The sequence below is a fragment of the Vidua macroura genome, chromosome 2 (assembly GCF_024509145.1).
Source record: "Vidua macroura isolate BioBank_ID:100142 chromosome 2, ASM2450914v1, whole genome shotgun sequence".
NCBI classification, from domain to species: Eukaryota; Metazoa; Chordata; class Aves; order Passeriformes; family Viduidae; genus Vidua; species Vidua macroura.
The window spans coordinates 20,129,471-20,151,368 of NC_071572.1; the positions used below are offsets into that span (position 1 = coordinate 20,129,471).

General features: G+C 41.1%; 1 protein-coding gene across 1 annotated transcript; it reads right to left on the reverse strand.

The window, feature by feature from the left end:
* Nucleotides 1–18,157: 18,157 nt before the first annotated feature.
* On the reverse strand, nucleotides 18,158–20,658 carry CLDN34 (claudin 34). The gene is made up of 2 exons (XM_053972159.1): nucleotides 20,605–20,658; nucleotides 18,158–19,210 (listed from the first exon to the last, which is right to left on the reverse strand). Exon 2 carries the CDS (start codon nucleotides 19,150–19,152, stop codon nucleotides 18,508–18,510), a length of 645 nt encoding a protein of 214 aa, XP_053828134.1. The 5' UTR covers nucleotides 19,153–19,210; nucleotides 20,605–20,658; the 3' UTR covers nucleotides 18,158–18,507.
* Between the last annotated feature and the right edge of the window lie 1,240 nt (nucleotides 20,659–21,898).

Here is a 21,898-nt window from a genome sequence, read left to right on the forward strand (position 1 = left end):
TTTAGAACTATACTGTATTTTTCAATGATGCCATAAATCACACAATCCCATTGAAATTAATATGAGACCGGACAGTCCTTTTTTAGGTGTAGTCAACATATGTGGAACGTCCATGTCTCACATCATGTGAAGATGTGACTTGAACCAATCACTCCTTGTCACAGTGGTTAAATCATAACCAAAGGGAACAGGATCAGCTCCAGCTGCAGTGATGTCATACTGAATAAAACACCCTCTGGCTAGAGCCTCTTACCCATACCATGCAGAAAGGCAACGCTCCCTGCTGACACATTCCCTCCCCCTTCCCTTCACCTCGTGTCCCACTGCTGAGGTGGGGAACCAAAAGCTGGGCAGCGCCATTGGGGGTGTGAGAGCTGCAAGATGTGGGTCAGCATCGGATGGTGAATCTCATTCTCAGTGGGTCAGTGAACTGAAAGCACAGAGGCCTGACTTTTCTCTAGTAAGTCTTTGATCTGCCAAAACAGCAAAATGTTAAAATCACTGTGACTTTAGAAAAATGTCAAGTCTACCATAGAAGAATGGGTATCTTTTATTAATACATTCATATTTAGATGTATTCTATTTAAATACTTTCTTAATTTAATGTTGGACTTCTCTACCCCCTAAGTTTGAAGTGATCTAATGAAATCTGATCCTGTCAGGTCAACCTAAATGTATAGATTTGAGTGTAGACAGGGCCTTAGCATCAGAACTCCTGCTATGTTTTACAGCTTATAGGAAGGTTAAGTTTAAAAGCTGATAGGAAGGTTAAATTTAAAATAGTTCCAGAGAGCACAACTTCAGATGACAGTTTAATTCCCTTTTTCCACAATCATTGTGGTTTTTTTCATGCAAATTTCTTAGTCTTCAATATCTTTTCTCATCATGTGGGAAAAGCACTCTTGCATTTCAAAACCCATCCAGATAATAGTTTGCAGCCTCAATCTTCAATTCCCATACTGGCCATAAAATGTAGAACTGCCTCTTTAAAAACAACAGCATTTTTAAAAAATCATAGCTTGCAATGATTTCTATGTTCTTTCACATTTTCCTGCCACACTTCCTTTATTTTTGTCTGTTATTAGTTTAATTGTAATTTCATGTGGTGTAAGCATCTGTCATTTTGTTTATCTTTTCTGTACTATGCATTCCAATGGCACTGCCTAAGTAACAGTACAAGTGTGTTTATGTTAATAACAACAGGCATACAAGGAATTGTTCTATGTCAGGTGCTGTCTTACAGCATCCCTTTGAAAGAACAGATTGCCAATGAACACTAACACCTGTTTTTTGCATTCTTTAGTAAATGACTAATGTTTATATACAAAGAGAAGGTGACCTCAGTTGCGAGCCATAGCAGCTGGCAATCACACTGCCAAATCCCTGCAAATGCTAGCTGGTTAGCAAAAACAAGTTTTGTTTTTGTGACTTCCAACCATCAGTTTTATTTGTTCTCAGCTAACTCAAATATTACCTATCCACACAAGATCACAGGCCAAAATACTTCCTGCAACCAGATGCTGGCACCGAGCATGCCCCACTGATAATAACGAAGGTGCTGCGAGCACAGGATTTATCTCCACAGAAGACTTGGCTGGTTATTGAAGAAAGATCCCCTATGTAAGCCGCACAAAGCTTACATCGTCCCTAGAGGAGGAGCAAACCCGATTTCCTGCCTGGCTGCGATAGAGGGCAGGCAGAAAGGAGGAGGAAAGGAGATACTTCCATTGTTTACAACCAAATAGAAATTCCAACTCAAAGAGACCAGAAGCAGAGGCCTGCGAAGGCGTAATGACATTCCTCCTTCCTCACGTGTTCAAATCCAACTGGTTTTGAGAAACATCTTCATAAATACCTTCCAGGAGGAGAAGCTGAAAAGTCTTCCTAATCTTCCCACAGAACATGCACAGAACATGAATGCATTTCTAGAGGGAAGAATATTTCATTGACATGAAAATCAAGGCAACACACTACATTAGATTCCACAGGCACCTCTAGTTCTTAGGGAAACAGATTTTCCATATTCTTATTCAAGCAATGCTGGAGGCAAAGATAGAGGTATGATTCACAAACCACAGCCTCCAGTTTGGCTGCTCCTGGTACTGCAGGTTAAGAGCCAGCACAGTAAGTAGCTATCTGTCCAAAGGAAATAGCCTGTATTGCAAGGAAACATTCAGAAATCTTTATGAAAACTAAACATTCAAAGGGATACTGATGACAGCACTTAAGTAAAAACCAGCACAATAATTATTATCATTAATTGGCATACACATGCCACTTAAAAATAAACCAGTTTAATTACTAATACTGATTATAGGCATTTATTTCTTGGTTGCAAGAAAATTTTTTTTTTATGTATTTGCAGTATCACTCACAGTCCTAAAAGTTGTTCAATAGGTACTTTACTTGCCCACTCACAGGGCATATGCATTTTGGTAACCAACTCATATTTGAAAATTATGAGCAAAGAATATAAATTTTACCTCTTTCATGGTTCTGTTTGTTGTTTTAATTCTGTTTTTCATATTATGTGTTTTGTCATCTTTCATATAATTATATTTACTGAAATCTGCCTATGTATAGATCTAAAATCTTTTCCCAGAATTCACGTTACTTTCTTTCCATTTCCATCTATTTTTTTTGGAACCCAAACCAAGCCTGGAAATTTTCAGCCAGAAAAAAATGTTTGTGCTACTAGTCAGGGCACAACATGTATCTGTGTAAATGCAAACACTCCCTCTTGCTGCACAGGATTGCAATTTTTTTATGGCTTTGTATTTATTTATGAGAAAGCAGATTTATGGGTAGTGCTGATCCAAATGAGAGCTGTCATGGCATTTAAAGTAGATGTAACACCATTCATTCTGAGGGCAGAATAAATTTTGCATATCTGTTTTTTTGCCTGCTGTCCTAAGGATTACCTATTAATGTTACCTGCTAAGGAGTTTTTCTTTTCCGTCCCAATTGAATTTTAATTTTTTCATTTAGATGAAATCCTGAAAGCTGGAGTGGAAGGCAACTTACATATTTAGGTGCCCAATACTCCCTTGCAGTCCAAGAAAAAGGAAAACTTCTGGTCAAAAGCAACTGAGGATCAATTACCCATGAATGTTTTGAAAAATCCCATCCCAAACTGTCTGAGCACAGTGTACTGTGCAGCTAGCCCCCTCTCCCAGCTTCCTTAAATCAGTGTGGAATGACACCAGCTCAAATAGTATGTGTTTAAATGGAAGAGCAAAGGGCAACTTATAGCTGTTTTTGATAGCTGTAAGATTTTTGCACCATTGTGTTATCTTAGTTCTGTAATATCTAATTATATAAATCCTTCTGAATGTTTATCGTAGAGCTTAAAGTGGATTTTATACTCTGCTAGCCACATACTTTAATGATAGATTTAAAATTAGAGAGGATATTAAAAATCAGGTGTTTCCTACCTGGTCAAGGCTGTTTTTAGTTGTGTCTGTGAGAGAACGACAAGTTATTTTTAAATAAAAGCCTAGGTTTATTTTGTTTCCTTTCTATAAATTCTCCAAAGGAAGGAAGTCTTTACCAGAAGGCTCCTCAGGTTGGTTTCCTTTTACTGGCATAAGAGATGTCATTTGATAGTTTGTGTTGAAACTGAATCCAAACATGTCATCAGTGCCTGTCCAGGCCCTCCTCCAGATTAACTTCATCAGACAGATTAAAATGTGAACAACCTGCAACATTCGCAAGAGTTTGGCATGTGATACACACTGTTTCTCAGGACACAGTTTTTGTAATATCTGATCTCCTGAACTGTTGGAGATGTGAGAGGGCTGTTGAAGGAAAATTACCAAACAATGTCAAACACCAGTAAAATTAAAGAGAGAAAGGAGAAAAACCTCTCTGGCGTTAGGGAAATGAGGTATTCAGAAGATAAAGAGTGTCTGCCATAAAAACTGAAAAAGAAAAAAAGTCTTTCACAATAATCATAATTATTTTGCTACAGTAGTATAATTTAGTCATTTAAAAAGAGTAAAATAAGTAAAATAAGCATATCCTTCATAGCTACATCAATAAATTATCATGCCAGTCGCTGTCCCAGCTCAGGCTGCAGCAGACAGTGGTCTATCATGTTGCCAGACTCAAATGCAGTTTTCACAAGAACTAGACCAGCATTAGGGTACAGTGCTGTTCCTGTGTTAGGCCCACGCCTCTAAGCTTCGTTCTCAGTGTAACAGAGTAGAAGCCTGGAAGCATTATGTGTAATTCTGCCCTGTGATACACACAGCAATACCATCTCATAAAATACGGGAACATTGGTTTTTCGAGTGACACTAACATCCATTTAAATAGCAGTGTGGGAACAGAGCAAGCACCCTAGGAGGCCTCCAGCTCGTGCAGCATGCCAGTACTATGTGGTTCAAATCCTGCATAGTCTCAGCCTGGTACAAATGAAGTCAGATTAATTTCTGAAATTGACTTTCTAGAAGTGCTAGAACTTCAAAGTGAGTGGAATAGGACAAAATATGTCAGAATAAAACCTCAACAAATAGGGAATTATTTAAATTATTGGAACTTTGAGTAAAAGGGCTGAAGAGATATAGGCAGTAAAGCCAGTTTTCCAGCACCTTGGTCATGGCTTACGAGAAATGAATCCATGTCTGTGGTCCCCAGCACAGGAAGGACATTGACGTGTTAGGGCAAGTCCAGAGAAGGGCCACCGAGCTGATTACAGAGATTTTCCTCCTACAAGGAAAGCCTGAAGGAACTGGGGTTGTTCACTCTGTAGAAGAGAAGGGATCTTCCAGGAGCCTCTTCTGAAGGGAGCCCACAAGAAAGATGGAGAGTCAATTTACAAGATTGTGTAGTGACAACAAGGAGGAATGGCTTCAAACTGAGAGTAGGTTTAGGTTAGGTATTAGGAGGAAATTCTTTACTGTGAGGCTGGTGAAGCACTGCCCAGAAGAGCTGAGGATTCCCTATTCCTGCCAGTGTTCAAGGCCAGGTTGGATGGTGCTCCAAGGAACCTGGTCTAGTGAAAAGTGTTTCTGTCTGCGGCAGGGTGATTGAACTAGAGGATCTTCAAGGTCCCTTCCAACCCAGACCCATTGTATGATTTCTGAAAGCCTCCTCCTGGACACCTCAGGGGATGCACCCTCACGTGCTGCCCGGCCTCGTCTCCTCATGGGTTTGTGGGGGTGCGGTGAAAATCAATCACTTTAAAACCTCTGTCCGGACGGTCTCTGGTCTCCCCGTGTCTTTGCGGGCAGCGGCGAGCGGCAGGCCCTCAAGCACGGCGGCTGGAGCTCGGACCCTGTGCAGGAGGCAGCTCGCACCCTCTCTGCAGGCGCAGCTCTGCCTCCCTCTGCCCGAGGGCAGCGTGCCTGCCCGGCCAGCCTCCCTCCAGCACTCCCAGCTGACCCGAGGAAAGAGGTTTTTTCCATCCCATAGGGCCCGTACTGCTCTGTAGGGCCTGAGCAGGGCACACACGGCCGTGGATACAGGCATTCCTTTGCCCACGGCGGGGACTTTCCTTCGCCCGGCCCGCTGCTCCCTCAGAGCGCGGCGCGCGCGCACCCGGCCACGGGCTCCGCTGGGCACGCGCCCTGCGGCGGGCGGGGCGGGGCGGGCGCGGCGCTGCCCCCGCGCGCCCTCTGCCGGCCGCCGGCAGCAGCGCTGTCCCCGCGCCCGCCGGTAGCGGCCGTGCCGGGAGCGGCCGTGCCGGGAGCGGCCCCGCAGCTCCCGGTGCCTGTCTGTGGGGAGGAGCGGGGGGAAGAGGCCCTGTACCTCCGCCAGAGCGCTCTGCGGCGCCGCAGCGCCACAGCCGCTGAGCGAATCACGGCGCTCGTCCCGAGAGAGCAGCCGGCTGACGCTGAGGGTGCTGCGGACCACGGGAGCCCCCGGCTTTCACACTCCTCCCTTTCCACAGGCCTTTCTCCCAGATATACCTGTTTTTTTTCCTGGGCTGAACATCCCGATTACTAGCCTTACACATGGTTTGAAGCTATTTGCAGAAAAGCCTTGTTTTCTCACTGCAGGCCCCACAGATGCCCTGTGAGCCTGTCTCTTATCAGGTTCCTTGTACGCTCTTCTGCAGGCCCCCTTCCCCATGCCATTGGGGCAGCCCCAAAGAAACTGCAGAATCTTAGTAGCAGTGCACAAAACCACACTAGGGCAATCCCAGACAGACAAAGGTTAATTTCTTTTTTCTTATCCTTACACATTCTGAAAGGTGTAAACAAAGTTGTGGCGTATACAGTGGACATACACATGAGTTAAGCCATGGAAGTCACAGCTAACCTAAAAAACCTGCAAATATTTGACATGGCCACAAAATTTATGCACCAAGTTTTGCTTTCCAAACTGTGGGACATTAGGAGGTAGAAACAGCATCCCCAGCTGCCTGAGAAGGAACCCTCCCCCTGGGCTGGAGGAGTATTTGAATTCAAGAGAAGAAATGCCTTGATTTTTAAATACTAATGGAACTCAAGATTACTGGCATTGAAACAGTTGATAGGAAAGGTGGTTAGGATTCCACCTACCAGGTAAAATGAGATAATTTTGAAACTCTTTGCTGGAGATATCCCACAGAGCAAAGTGGTCCAACCGTATCCTTGCTATCTCCATGGCAGCAGCTATCATAGAGCAATCTTGGTGGGCAATAACTCCTGTAGAGACAGGAGGATTATAGAACAAATGAGAAAAACTTTTAGAAAATTTCTTTGAAATAATGTGGGGCTTTCCAGAGTCTGAACCATGAAACAGCCACCAATGAGCTGAAAGTAGTGACCTCAGTATACCACAGTTTCCATTCTATAGGAAGCATTAATACTATATACAAACCCCACCCTAACACCTGGAAAGCAGTTCCAATTAGGCAAGATAAAATGATGGACAGGAAATTGCTAATTGAAGGTGATCAGCTGTTGTCCCATCTTTGTTGTGTGCAATGCTGGCCATGAAGAAAAACTAAACATTCACTGCAAACCAAATGCTTGGCATCAGTATGAATTTACAGAAAGGAAGCTCTGAGTTCTGGGGTGACCTGAAGTCTTTGTTGTATTCTGCAAAGCTTTAATGGATTCAGCCCCTCACAACATGCAGTGACAGCCATTAAAAAATGCCTGTGAGGGTGTTAATGACCATTTCTATCAGGAGAGCACATTTCTTTAAAAACAGAAGGATCAGAGGAACGAGGTGTCCCCAGAGCTTCCAGACGTTAAACCCTGTGTGGTATTTTGCTCTTTCCATGGGGTCTGCAGGTAAGTTTTCTTTTAATATCTGATTGAAGAAAAATACTGAATTTAATTCTCATACTGTGCTGGGGAAAAAAAAGCTATAAAATGTTTCTGGGCTTCTAAAGTTCACATAATAGAGAATGTTAGCATAGAATCATTCAATTAATAGTGTTGGAAAAGAGATATTTTCCAAGATCTTTGAGTCCAACGTGTGAGCATCAGATTTTAGTCTGAAATTGACCTCATCTCATTCCTCAGCCCAGGCCAGGCCTCCAGCAGGAAAGCCAAAGGAATAATTTCAGAACCTTGTAGCAGTGACATATTATTGCTTGCTTTACTCCAGTGGGCTGCATCTCTAAAAAAAATCCTCAAATTACTATCCTAATGTTTCAATTGAGATATTTAACTGGAAAATTTAAATTCATCAACATTGAGAATTTAGGAGGTAGATTTAGCAGGGCCTGTTGTGATAGGACAAGGGGTAACGGTTTTAAACTAAAGAAGATCAATTTAGATTAGAGATAAGGAAGAAGATTTTTACATTGAGGGTGGTGAAACACAGTAATTTGTTGCCTGGAGAGGTGGTGGATGCCCATCCTTGGAAACATTCAAGAGCAGGTTGGATGGGTCTGTGAGCAACGTGATCTCACTGAAGATGTCCCTGCTCCTTGCAGTGGGGTTGGACTAGACAAGCTGTAAAGATCCCTTCCAAGCCAAACTATTTTATGATGATTTCCCTTAAGGAAATCTGTCATGGATTGTCGTTGCAAGTGTTAAGTCCTGCAATTGCATCTGTGGTCTAAAACACTTGACCAAATTATTTTAAGAGGTATCTTCCTTTTTAAGCAATTTTGCTTAAGTTGCAAGAAAAATATTTTCTTTCATGCCTTTCATGTGAGTAGAAATTTTCTCAGTCAAAATAATTTCCTTTAAGTTTTACGATTCAAATGTCTAGCACAGAAATCACAAACAACATGCTAGGGTCTTCTTTTGTAATCCCATGGCCAGGTTGTTGCTCCAAGAAGGCTGAACTAAGGTTAGTAGAGTTTTCAGGAATATTTAAATTCTATGTTTATCTATTACAGGACAAGACTCAGTTTCCCAACTAATGTTAATTGGTTTCATTTTATTATGTCAGTTGATAATTTTTTTTTCCCAGTGATGATTTTGCAAAAAGGCAGCGTGTCTTAAAACCAAGCTGGTATCTGTAGCTACTTGCTTACTTTTAATGGTAATTAAATCACTGATCCTTGGTTCAGCCTTCCAGGTGTTGTCTGAGCAATGCAAACAATTTTCTGAGTGCTACAGACATGAATGCATCTCCCAACAGTTGTGTGTCTAGCACTGCACAGAGATTAAATCACTTACCACAGGAGCTGGGTAACAGCATTTTTGCGGTTCCTAAACCAGACTTTAGTCACCAATACCAATCTGCCATAGTGGACTGATACAAAAAAGTACATGATTAGTAAAAGCTTGAAAACAGAAACTCCTCCTATCTGGTCTATCCACTGTACTGTGAATCGTCCTTGCTTTAAAAGACAAGGAGCTCTTTTTCATTGGGACTTTTTGCTTTTTGTGTTAGCACTGAATTAATCAGAAGAGCATTTGTAAAAGGCTGTGTTAATGTCGACTTCCTCTGCTGGTTTTCCAGTAACTGAGCATGATTTCTAAGACTTTATGTAAACAAAGGATTAAACTGGATTTGGGGTTAAATCTTCCTATTGCAGCATAATTCATCAGCAGTGAATGGCCAGAGAAAGCTATTAGTTGGGAGTACATGGATATACTTTCTCAGGATGATGATGCTGGTCATCTAAAATAAGATCTTTGCCATCAGTTTACAAATCCCTGTAATTCCAAAAGTTAACTCCTGAGTAAGGCTTAGACAGATGAATACTTATATGAGGACAGGAACTGCCAAGGCTCCTGTGTACTAAAAATATATTTTGTACATGTTATATAAATATGCAGTTGCTTGCATTCTTTACTGTCACATGTACCTATGCTCTCCGGGTTGGAGCACTAGGTGCTCTGCCAGCCATGAAATTACAGGCCAGCCACCTTCTCTCTCTGTGTTACTTACTCTTTTTATCTTCCTTCTTAATTACTCTCTCCCAGTTTTGTCTTCAGTGACTCACTCAAGTTTCTTCTTCTTTACCCCTCATGACTTTTTTTATTATTCCTCTGTCCAGTATTGCTCTTTTACTATGCCTCCAATGGCTTGTCCTTCCCTGCTGATATGCTTGTGTGATCTCCAGATTGCACTGGTTATTTAGACAAGAAAAAGTCTTAGATCTCTTAAGGTATCAGAGTGGACATTAAAATAAGAATAATTTAAAAAGAATTGGAGTTCCTTGTCAGATTTTCTAGAAACATGATTTGCAAATAAAATAATGGAGAATTCAGGTGGTATGGACTTCTGATATTTTTCTTCAAAGTGCCTAGTTTTTTGTTTAGTTTAAACCAAGAAATTTTCACAGTATATGCTTAGGTGGTTTTGCACATCAGAGCTCAGCCTTTTTAGACTAAAATTAAAAAGCAATCCTGCAAGATGCTGAGTACTTTTGTAAATTCCCTCTGACTTCCATAATCAGATTCCTGTAAGATTCACTTTTCAGGCTAAAAGCCTGAATTGTCTTTTCAAACTCAGGTTAGTTTTGCTTATGTCTACTTCAGAGTACTTTGTATTTGCTGCCACAAGTACGAAGTTTCAGCTACAGAACAGATTTTCTGAAGCACTTCTGGTCCTCTGAAAAGCAAGAAATGCTTTTTTTCAGAAGCAACTTTTTCTGACCATTAGTAATGATCTTTATGAGACAGCTGCTTAAACGTTTACATCAAAGCTTGTGAGATTTGTGGACCAAACTCCTCCTGACATAGCATATGGGTAATGTTAATTCATTCTTTAAGTGAACTGACAACCAGCATTTCAAAAGAAAGAGCAGCACTTGACAGCAGGTTCTGAGACCTGGGCTGAGCATGGCAGCTAGAAGGGCCCTGGAACCACTGAAGATGCCACCAATTTTGGTGAATGTCAGTATTGGTTTTGAACATCACCGGGATCATTTGGGAACTCTGGACTATTAGCACACCAAGCAATGTTTACTATTTACAGCTGCAAAATATAAGTCTCAGAATTCATGGGTTATCACTGGAAATGAAGCTATTTATAGAGAGATGTTCTGGTGGATACAAACATTTCTGAGAAATAGTAGAAAGAAGGTAAATTATTAAGGCTCTTTTGACAAATCCCATTGATAGGCTCATGGGATATGCTTTCATGGTATGGGCTCACGGAAAGATAGGATGAATTGGCACGTGCTCAGTGCATTCCTGCCGGAGGGATATCATACCAGTTAGTTTGAAACCCTTACATTAAAAAGTATAGTGACTTCCACAGTCCCATTTTATTCCCAGGATATGTTAAAATATTTAAATCTATACTTAACCGTGTGTAATGTAGGCCATGATCTCTGTGCTAAATAGTGCGGTTTAGTTCTAAAACAATGTTATTAAAAAAGCATAATTTAAGTGCCTTTTTGGTAAAGGAGTCATTGATGCAGCATTGTATTGCAACAGGCAAAATTCAATTAAATAAACACTGAATTTAGATATCACTGAAAAACAAAAGTCCAACCAATGCAGAAGGTCGCTTTAGAAATAACATTTGTCAGCAACACTGAAGTGAACTCAGGTACCTGTATGAAACACAGCAGTGTTTCAAAGTTAGCTAATAAAAATAATTCTTCAGCTGAAAATAATTAGTCACATAGTGTATTTCCATTCCCTTGAATGAACCAACAGCAATGGATGAATGTCACTGAAGAGTCACAGCAGAACCCAGAGAGCTCCTTGGGCAGATGAAGTCACTGGTTTGCTATGTTTATGCTGTAGCCCTGCCTCACATTTCTCGCAGGCATCTGAGGCCTGTTTTATCAGAAGGAGTCTTGGCATCCAGCACAATGGCATGTTTATGTTAAAAGGAAAGGTCCCACTGTGAGCAGCAGGACAAGGGATGCCGGTAGGAGCGGCAGCAGTGGCTTCCTGTGCCCCAGGCTGGCGTGGGCAGAGGGGGAAGTGAGAGACCGCGGCTTATGCTGCAGACCAGAAACTGTAGCTCTCAGGAATTAACACACATAGGCCAGTGATAATTTTCCACATCCCCCCAGCTAGGAAAAAGCTGATATGTGGATTTTGAGCACAGCCCTTATAACTATTTCTTAAAAGAAAGCTTGTAGTTTATTTCTAGTGCTCCCAGAGTTGTAGCAGCCAGTGAAAGCTTCTGAACAACCAGGGTTTCCAGGGGGTAAAATCTTCACTGATCTTAACTCCGTGGTATACCTTTGTTGAAAAGTCCCTGGAGACTCTGCAGTGGCCATTCAGGTTTCCCAGTTCCCACCTGAGCAATGCTGGAGGAGATGACAGACGTGTCCCTGGTAAGCCATGCTCGGTGTTGCACAAGAGGTGACACCCAGCATCCAGCCCAGCTTACCTCATGCAGACCAGCTGCAGGTTGTTGCATCCCGGGTTTGGGTTCAGATTAGGGGTTCTGATGTGTGTTAGTTAGCCGGTTCTGAGTACCCCTGTGCACCCCCATGTTCCCCCCGCGGTGGTCCGCTCTGGGTCTCTTACCATTGGAGCTCACCATGCCAGTCCTGTAACCACCCCCCTGTCCACTCCGGAGAGTTCGGTGTCTGTTACCCTGTCCCCACAACCCCGTTCATCCCAGAGCCCTGTGTCCACCCCTGTCGCATTCCCGTTGGTTACCGCGGTCCATGTCACTCCCCCATAGCCTGCCCCCATTGGGCTTCTGCCCCCCTCAGCCTGCCCCCTATAAAACCCCACGCGCCCTCGGTCCCTTCGCCATTTTGTCCACATGGCGCTAGGGAGCGGCCGCTGTTCTCCATCGCAGCTCCACGCGACAGTAAAAGCTTTCCAACCAACCGCACGGACAGACTGGACATTCCTTCCCTCTTCATCTCATCCCCAGCGCCGGCCACAGAGCGCGGCCAGCCCCACCCCGGTGTGCTGAACGCAGCAGCGCCCGGGACAAGTGGCAGCCCTGGTCCTGCCAAGAAACAATGCCATTAGCCAGGCCCTCCGGAGCTGCCTGGGACTGGGGAAAATGACGCAAAGCCACAGCAGGTGGTACCAAACAGGGCATGGTGCAGACACCTCTGAAAACTGCCACAGCCATGGCATTGGCAAGCACATGCAGAATGGATACATGGGGGGGTAGAGGGAAGTACAGCAAATTATTTTACTTCCTGGCCTGGGCAGCAGAGTGGAGTTCAGCACAAATGGTTGCTGCTGGCACTCCGTCAGTGGAGTCCCTAATGTGCACAGTGCTGCAAAGAATGTAATTTCCATCTAAATAATTTCCCTCAAGGAACACTCTGCCAAAGCTGCTGTGGTTAGATGTGGGCATGGTGGGCTGTTTTCTGCTGTTTTGCAATGTTGCCTTCTGTATCATCTACCTCCCTTTTCATGTGACATTTTTGTTGTTCTTTTTGGCTGCTCTTTGAAACATGATTCCTTCTTTTTTGTTTATCCTTTTTTCCAGATTTGACAAAATCACTTGTTAGTCAAATATTTATTATCATGACGTAAATCAACACTAATATTTTTTTATTTTTATAGCATCCTACAATGTTTCTTTTTCCCCTTCATTCCCTCTCTTTCTTCCTTCTTTTCCCATGCTGTCCCAGTTTTTCTTCCTTTGCCTTGCATGACAGCATTCCCCTTCTGTCTCTGCTCGGCTGGTAACAGCAAGGCAGCCTCACACACCCAGGGAACCCCTGAATCCCTGAGTCTGGCTTCAGAGTATGAATACAAACCAGTGGTTCAGCAGATCTATTGTAGTACTTTCTGTGGCTTCCATCACACTAATCATTAAACTTAAATGTATTCATTATTGTACCTTTTTGTGAGTTGCTACTATCTTTATTTTACAAATGGGTAACTGTCATAAGGAAAAATTATGTGTCAGGTCTTACACATATTTGGAATACTAAAGCTCAGATGTGAGGTCCACTGAAATCAGTTATTCTGAAAGTTGCATGCAGACCAATGAAGCTTTTCAGTAGGACTTTCGAAAGTCAAGTTAGTGGATGGCCACAGCATTATATGGCTAAATCACGAGGGATGTGCCTTTAAGTGATTTCAAATTCCCCCAAGACCTTTTTTTTGCCAGACATAACTACTGGGTATTATGTAGTTCTTATAGAGATAGATATTGACCAGTTTTATTCCCATACCTTCAAACTGTTCAGCAATAACACAAATATTTCAAATCTCCTCCCCAACCACTGATCGCTTCATTTCTAGTTCTGTATTCTTCAGGGTTTTTTAAGCACTTCTGGTGTTCAAGGGATTCCCCCCCTCCCCTTCAATTTCAGTCATTTGGCAGTTGCAATGCACTTACGTAGTTGTGGGTACCATGAACGCCTCTCGTTCTGTTTCTCACATGCTATCTCACCCACTCTGATTTTTTATCTTTCCCTATTTATATTATAATGGGGCCACATATTCAGCTGCTGAAAATCAGCCTGCACATGAAGTAACCTTGGGCAGTCAGAATGTATGTGCTTCTTCAAAATAGCATCCTGGGAATTAACCAAGTATGCTTGGTCTTTCCCGCATATAATCCAAGAGGAAGGCAGTGATGTGACATTCTGTGATCTGGATATTAACACTGCGTGCTGTACTCCATTCCCAGTTTTAAGCCAGTATTTATTTGGTTTATAATTCTGAGATGAGAGTCACTTATATTTTCTTTTTTGGCATGCAGTTGATTTTGACACAGTAATTAAGAGTCAGCACACTCCAAAGCACCCAGCTAATTATTGAACCCTCTCAAGCAAGGGAAACAGTAAATTATCTGAGCAGTGGAAAGGGAAATAGGTCAGTTGAAAAATATATTTTTATGAGCTGATACTGGATTTGACAATACAGATGCTGGCAAGAATGAAAGGAATCCCAGTTCAGTTTTGAAAAAGGTATATTTTTTTCACAGAGAATGTCTCTTCTGGGAACCCTTAATTTAATGTACATTGGTTTCCTATTTTAAGAAAACAATTTGCCATTAACACTATGCCAGCCAGACTTACATTTTTTTAAGCAAAACCTCTTTGTCCTAAAGTATTTCATGGCCCAAAGAGGAGGAAATTGGCTGTGATATTTCAGTTTTTCCATTCTAAGAGGAAAATGGTCAAAGGTCTAAAAATATCCATGAAAACACCCTCCTTCTCATCACTGTAATATACCATAAGCCATGTGACAACAAAGACATTTCTTTCTGAGCCTAACATTGTTTTTAATCAGCTAAATCCGCAACTGAGTTTGTCTTCACTGTAGAACTGCTGACTCAAATAAAAATTTTGTTTACCTGACTAATTTGATGACCTACTCTGCACTACAGTGTCTCCAGTTCATCCTGCTTCCTTTGCCTGAGCACAAATGACAGTTGTCCTGAATTGCGTATTCATCTGGGGGGAAAAACTCAGCAGGCTTTGTGCTGTGGGGCTGTTTCTGTTAGGCACTGTTCAGCTCCATTCTCTATTTGATCAAGGAATATTGAAAGTATATTCATATATCTTTTGGTCTGTGGCCATGATTGGACAAGTGAAGTAGACGGTACATGTAAGTAAGATTAAGAAAATGCATCCTGTGGTGGATTAATGCCAAGGAGTATGTTATGGAGGTCAAAGATGGGGGCCTCATCATTGTCATCCAGCAGAACTCAAAGTGGGTCTTGGTATTCAGATTATTCCCCCAGCAGTGAATTCAGACATGTGAGTGAATCACAAGGTACTTGTTTATTGTCAACTCAGAAAAAATAAAGTGAGACTGGTTTATGTGTAGACTGAGGCCAGTGTGGAGACATTCCTAGACAGGGTGGAGCCCACAAGTCAAGCGGTGCTGCCACTGGGGAAGGAGCAGGTCCCAGTTTGCACTGAAGCTGGAGACAGAGCTTCATGATAAGATCTATTCTGTAGTGAAATTTGCTTAGGAGGTTTTTGCCCCTTATCTCCCTACCTCACAGCCCTGGCCACTCAGTCCTGCATGACAGCTTCCTGCCTGTCCTCAGTTGTGCTGCTACAAATAAGTGTGGGGCCAGGCTATTGAGTAGGTCTCTAAAGCAGTCTAGGTTAAAAATAGCCTTCCAAAATAATTTTGCATTTTTGAGTTTTACACCAAAACCATTTCAGCTGCCTGATTTTACAGCCTCTAAAAGTACCTATATAAGCACAACTGACATGGTAACAACCAGACCTACTGAAAGGGAACTTAGCTTCTCAAATCTAAAATAAATGTGTCATGGAAATACACACAAAGAAACGTTGCCACCTTGCTGGTGAAGGAAAAGCACAGGGGCTCTACTTTCCTCCAATATCGAAACTGTAATGAATACAAACATTCACTATATCTTAATGAATCACACTGCCCTGGTGGATCAAGGTCAGACAGGTCAATGCATTGAAATAAATGGAAGTTTTGCCTCTCCTTTGTTATGAACTAAGATTAGCCTAGAGAAATGAAGCTCATGGGTGAACTGATTACTCTCTACAACTCCCTTAAAAGACAGTATAGCCAGGTGGGTCTCACAGGCAACCAGTAACAGGACAAGAGGAAACGGCCTCAAGCTGTGCCAGGGGAGGTTCAGGCTGGACATCAGGAGGAAATTCTTCACTGAAAGGGTTGTCAGGCATTGGAATGGGCTGCTCAGGGAGATGGTGGAGTCACCATCCTTGGAGGTGTTCAGGGAACACTTGGACATAGCACTAAGTGCCATGGTCTAGTTGACAAAGTGATGACCAAAGGTTGGATTCGATTATCTCAGAGGTCTCTTCCAACCTAAATGATTCCATGATTCTGTAAGTTTTTTTCCCTATCTTTTCTGTAGAGAAGGACTTGGAGTTTTAATATAGACTAGTGTTTGAACATAGATTATATTTTACCATAAATCCACGTTGAATCTGGATCATGTGACTATTGAGAGACTGGGAAAGGATGCCAGGAGTCCCATCTAGATAAGCCCGCTGTCCTGAGGTAGGCTCACTCATACCTACAGTCTTCCTGGCACTATTTTCCTAAACTATTTTTTGACAAAACTTTATTTTAAAATCCATACGTCTCCTTAGGTAATCTATTCCAGTGTTCAGCTGAGGAATTTCCTCACCATCTAGTCGTGTTTGACACACAACCAATGTTTCGTAGCCACACATCAGTACAGATGAATATAATTCCCAGTGGAAATAGCAGTGGCAGCAACACAGAAACTTGGCATGTCTGTGATGATGTTTGTACCTTTTACTTTAGACAAATGAACCCAATGATTTAGTGAATATAGTTAACAAATACAGTTAGGGTTGCTGACATTTCTGTGCATACATTAACTCAAAAAGAATTGAAGAATCAGTAATTTTCTCTTAAAGTTGTAATTTCCTGCCGGGGAATATTGGTAGTTTACTACTGTAATAAGTTTACTAGTGGCATAAACACATAGATAGATCTCTTTTTTTCCTTACAACTATAATATGATATAATCTAATATTATGTAGGCCCTAAGGGAAGAGATGACAGTACTACTGACAATACTATCGATTTGTACCTTTAAAACTGAAACCCACCGATATTGTAAAGAATGTACTTTAGAAACCAAACTGGAAACAATATATAAGAAACAAGCTATTAAACTGCCTTAATTGAAACACCACTTGAAAGTGCTTTACAGCATCATAAACAGTCAAAAAATAGATTCTTGCAGCAATGAAAAAATTACCAATGATGAGATAAACTGCTGTTTCAGAAGTGACTGGAGAGGAAATGAAGGTGCTGTGGAGTTTCTATATTGTCAGACAGTACAGCAAAATCAAACCCAGGGGAAGATGTAGGAAAATTGGACTGCTAGAACAAGCTGGGCTAATAAGAGCCACCAGCAAGATGTCCTGGTTTGTTGGCATTTTGCCTTGTTTTGCAATGTTCAAAAAATATTACATTTTTTAAAAATTTTATTTTCTTCTTTCTCTGAGTCCATGAGTATTTTTAAAAATAGAGGACAATTAAAAGAGTAAAACTAAATTACTTAGATTTCTGTAGCATTCTTTAAAAATATAACATTATGAGGACATCTTTCAAGAGATCATCTATTTGTCAACACTGTTGGCTCATTCCTCCTCAATCCCTAAACTTTTTTTTTTTTTTTTTTTTTTATTTTTTTTTTTTTATTTTTATTGTTCTTATTGCAGTATTTGGGACATTTCTCTTTCTTTTTTCCTTAGGTGAAGTTTGCTTATATGTGCCACAGTTAGCAACTGTGGCTACTATGGCCATTAGAGTGGGTTAAGAGAAAAAGTTTTTCAGGGAGCATGTAATCTCCCAGCCATTCTAGGCACCTTAGAAAAAGGCAGTCTTTGTCTCTACATTGATTATAAACAGAACCTGAAGTGACCGGTTTGGATATAGATTTCTACATCAGATGAATCATACCCTGAAAGGTGCACTGAGTACTCCTGGTTACTGAGAGCACTGATTTTGACATTAGTTTTGTAATAACTTGTACAAGTTATTTCCGTCTTTTGCAATACATTTGGATTCAGTGAAGTGCCAGATGAAGAAGCAAACACTTGCAGACTTTTTGGCTCTGCCTCAGTTAGGAACTAAAGAGCGCACCTTCCCCGCAGGCAAGCATGTTGCAACATAAAATGCAAATAGCTTGGAAGAAAAACAAGCAATAAAGGAATGGCTCTTTGTGTGCCCTAGAGGAAGAGGAGAAACTGGCAAGACATATATAAGCCAATTCAGGGAAGAGTCATTTGATACAACCATGATGACAATCATATTATTGGTTTTAAAAGTCTTGACTTGTCACGAAACGTACTTTGCTACAGATGTAACTAAATAAACAACAAAAGAACTTAGTACTGACAAGGAAATAAATTCACATTTAATACATGTTACTTCACATTTTTCTCACAGGACAGTTCATTCAAAATCAGCTCTTTGAGCATGGTAAATATTTTACACAAAAAAAATTATCAATAATGTTTGTATATACAAAAGAGTACAACTGGCAAAATTTAATCACATTTGCTGCTCAACAGCTGTTATCTCAAAGACAAACTTCTGCTAATAGGTGAGTACTAAGATGGTGACTCAACTGGTTCATATAAAAAAATAGTGTGGCTACTATAAAATAAAATTAAATTCTGCAGTTCCTTAACTTTACAACCACTCATGCTGCTGTCCTTATCTCTTAACTATGCTCTTGTTCTGAAATAGCATGGGAGGATTTGTCCTGTCAGGATTTTGTGATAGTGTTTGCGGTCATGGGAAATCTGTATGAGAGAGAAAATGTCCCACTTAGCAGCAGGAGGATAACAGCAACAATCCCAACAGGAATGGCAGCACCAGCTTCCTGTGCCACTGGACTGGAGGGCATGTAGTAAGAAGGAGGAAAAGCTATGCTCTGGTTGTGAGTTACAGAATAGAAATTCCAGCTCACGGGAATCAGGACACACAGACCAGCAAATATGTAGAAGAAGCCACCCACCAGGAAGAACGGGGCAATGAGAGTTTTGTGAGTGACTCCCATATACACATTTCTCAGAGCAAATATTGTAGCAGCCAGTCCCAGCAAGCCCATGAACATGCCGATCAACAGGAGACCCTGAGCAGCATAAATTTCATGGGGGATGAAGGAGTCATAGCCACTGAATTTATGGCAAAACTGTTCTCTATAGCCAGGTGAGACATAAAGGTAACTGATGAAGCAGACTTTCCAAATCCCAACCCAGGCAATGCCAGAGGAGATGACAGTGGTGTTGTCCACATACCACACTCTCCATTCCACGATTCCCATTGAAACTGTGCACAGGATCCAGCCTATTGTGCCCAGAACAAAGGCAGCAAGCTGGAGGTGTGAGGTGCTGACCAGGGAGTTCATCCTTTGGAGCTCTCCTGCTCTGTCACAGGCACAGTTGCCACGCAAAGAGAGAGAGGCACTGCAAAGAAACAAAAAATAAAATGACAAAGGCAATTATTATTTGGGTGAATAGGTGAACCTGTGAGTGAAAAAGAGAATGTGTATGTAGAGGGAAGATGGCCGTCATCTTCCCCCAGCTCTAATGAACTGTTGAAATTTAATATCCATGGACAAGTAACATACAGGTTTTAATTCTGTATATGTCATGGTATCACACAGAGGAGAAAGAGTCTCTGATTAGCTCCCCTAAAGATCTCCTTTTTACATTCACAAAAGTAAAATTGATGGGTTTTTTCCAAGTTATTGTCTTCTTTGTTAATTAACCATTATGTTCAAAGATTGTGTAACACATTACACGTAATCAGGAGCCCTAGAGTTACTGGCTAGCAGGAACAAAATCTGAGAAAATCCTCAGGTTCCTGACTGTTGCAGGCAATCCTACAGAGCAGAATCTGTGCTTCTTTCTCCCAGCAGCTGTGGCTTTGATGCTGGAACACAGTCTGTACAGACTTCAGCTTTTGTGCTGTCTTTACTGAGAGCTGCTGGGACCAGTGTCAGACAGAAAACACTGTAGTTCAGAGGCATGAGCAAATGCAGCCACAAAGTCTAACAACAACCACTGAACTTTGACCATTTTCAGATTAATTAGCCATGAATGCATTAGTAGAAATATTTGAATTAATCAGAAATGTAACACTGTGCAGGGGCTGGAACGTGGATATGCTGCCATTGCTTTCCCATCTTCAAACTTTACCCAAGTTTGTTTTTTTTTTGCTGCTTTACCTTTGCAAATCCCACTTGTTTATAAATTTCCCAGTTTCCCCAGTTTGAATAATCCTAAAACTCTGCTGGAAAGTATTTTAGTCATTTAGATTTAAGATATGTTTGCTGACTGTACATTCTGAGTGCAAATTAGGGTTTTATTGTATTAAAAAAAAGAAAAAGAAAAAGAAAAAATATAAACAAATCAACACTTAATTTCCCATGTCTTTTGTACCATTTTTTTGAATACTTATAGGAATGATCTGTGACCAGTGAAGATGTGGCCTCAAATTTACCTGAGGCCACATCTTTCAGGTAAATCTGAAAGGTTCTAGAGATCTGTATGTTTCATAGGTTTTATAAAATACTTTTTCTACTGCTCCTATTTAATTCAAGACTGGAGAAATACTGTACCAAGTTGACTCTAATAAGATATGTCTGCCACCATGTTTTGTGTACTAAATATTAAAAATAAAGACTAAAGCAACAATTTTTCTATTTACTCATTTTAAGGTAACCAGATTCAGTTTGCAATACAACCTAGTTGCAAAAATCCACCTGTGGAAGTCTTAAAAAGAAATACCTTCATAACAATATGGCCTTAAGCAGACAGTGTCCCTCTTCTCATGCCAGTGCCCACTACACACTTACTTCAGTCCTGAAGGTGATGCCAGCCATGAGAGGATGGGACAGAGTGATTTTTGATGCCAGACACAGCATCAAAACACAGCAAGATCTGCAATTTTATCATTTTGGCCTCCCAGTTCATCTATGTATGTCCAATAGATTTCCTGTGGGATATATTAATCTCCATTATTGCAAGTGTACATTTAATCCTCTCCAACATGGAGAAAATTTCTCCAGAAGAGTCTCTTGTATGTTTATCTACTTAAACTGAAAGCAATTCATAAACACTTTCTCAGTTTGCTGCATTATTTACAAAGTGATTATAACCCCCCCTTCTAATTAACTGCATGGAGCACAGTAGCCCCTCTTTCTGTCCCAGTTCCTCAAAACAGCATCATTTCTGTTCCTGTCCAGCGGTGGGAAGGTGCTGGACAGGAAAGAGGGTGCAGCAGAGGAGTCCTGTGCTGACTCCATTCTCTTTCTCTTGGAATCAGTGGCACACAGAGCAGCCAAACATGAACCACATGAAGATACCATTTTGTGTAGAGCCCATATGTCTGTAACACTTCTTGTGTACATCATAAACATTCATTTAGACAACTTGCTGATACCAAGGTGATAAAAGATATGTCAGCAGGTGAATCCTTATCATGAACAGCTTTTCCAAGTGTATTATCAGCGTATAACTTCATTGATTAAATGTACCCAACTGTCTGCTCACAGAAATAAATGTGAATAAATGTGATTCCGAGCCCACTATCAAACCTGCATGTGCTGAGATACTTAGAATTGTGCCCATTTTAACTATAAAATTAAAAATTAGGGAAAGATCTTTTTCCCTTTAAGATTCTCAAGAAAACACGGAACAAGCAAACACACAGGATGAAAGATTTTATGGCTTATACAAAAGTTCTGAGAACACTGGAGAATAACCAGCTAACAAAGATGGGCTTTAGATGAGTTATCAGGTGTCTAGACACATAAAAAGTTGCTTATGTAGGAAATGATTCATTTTGGCTCATTTCTCCACACCTGCCCATTGGTGCATATTTGATCTAGCCTGGTATCACTGGCTTAGGTTCAAAAGAAGTACTTTTGAAATCGATGATGAAATTAAATTACAGTTCTCATACTTTTCTATTTTGGAAAATCAAACAGAAGCCTATACTTAATGACCTGCTGGTACTGAGATTCAGCATGAAAATAAGGAACAAACTATCAAGGTAAAATAGTTACAGGATTTTTCTTGACATAAGAAAACATGTCAAAATTAAAAAAAAAAAAGTTCTAGTTCCCGATTCCAGTCTCTATCACTGAA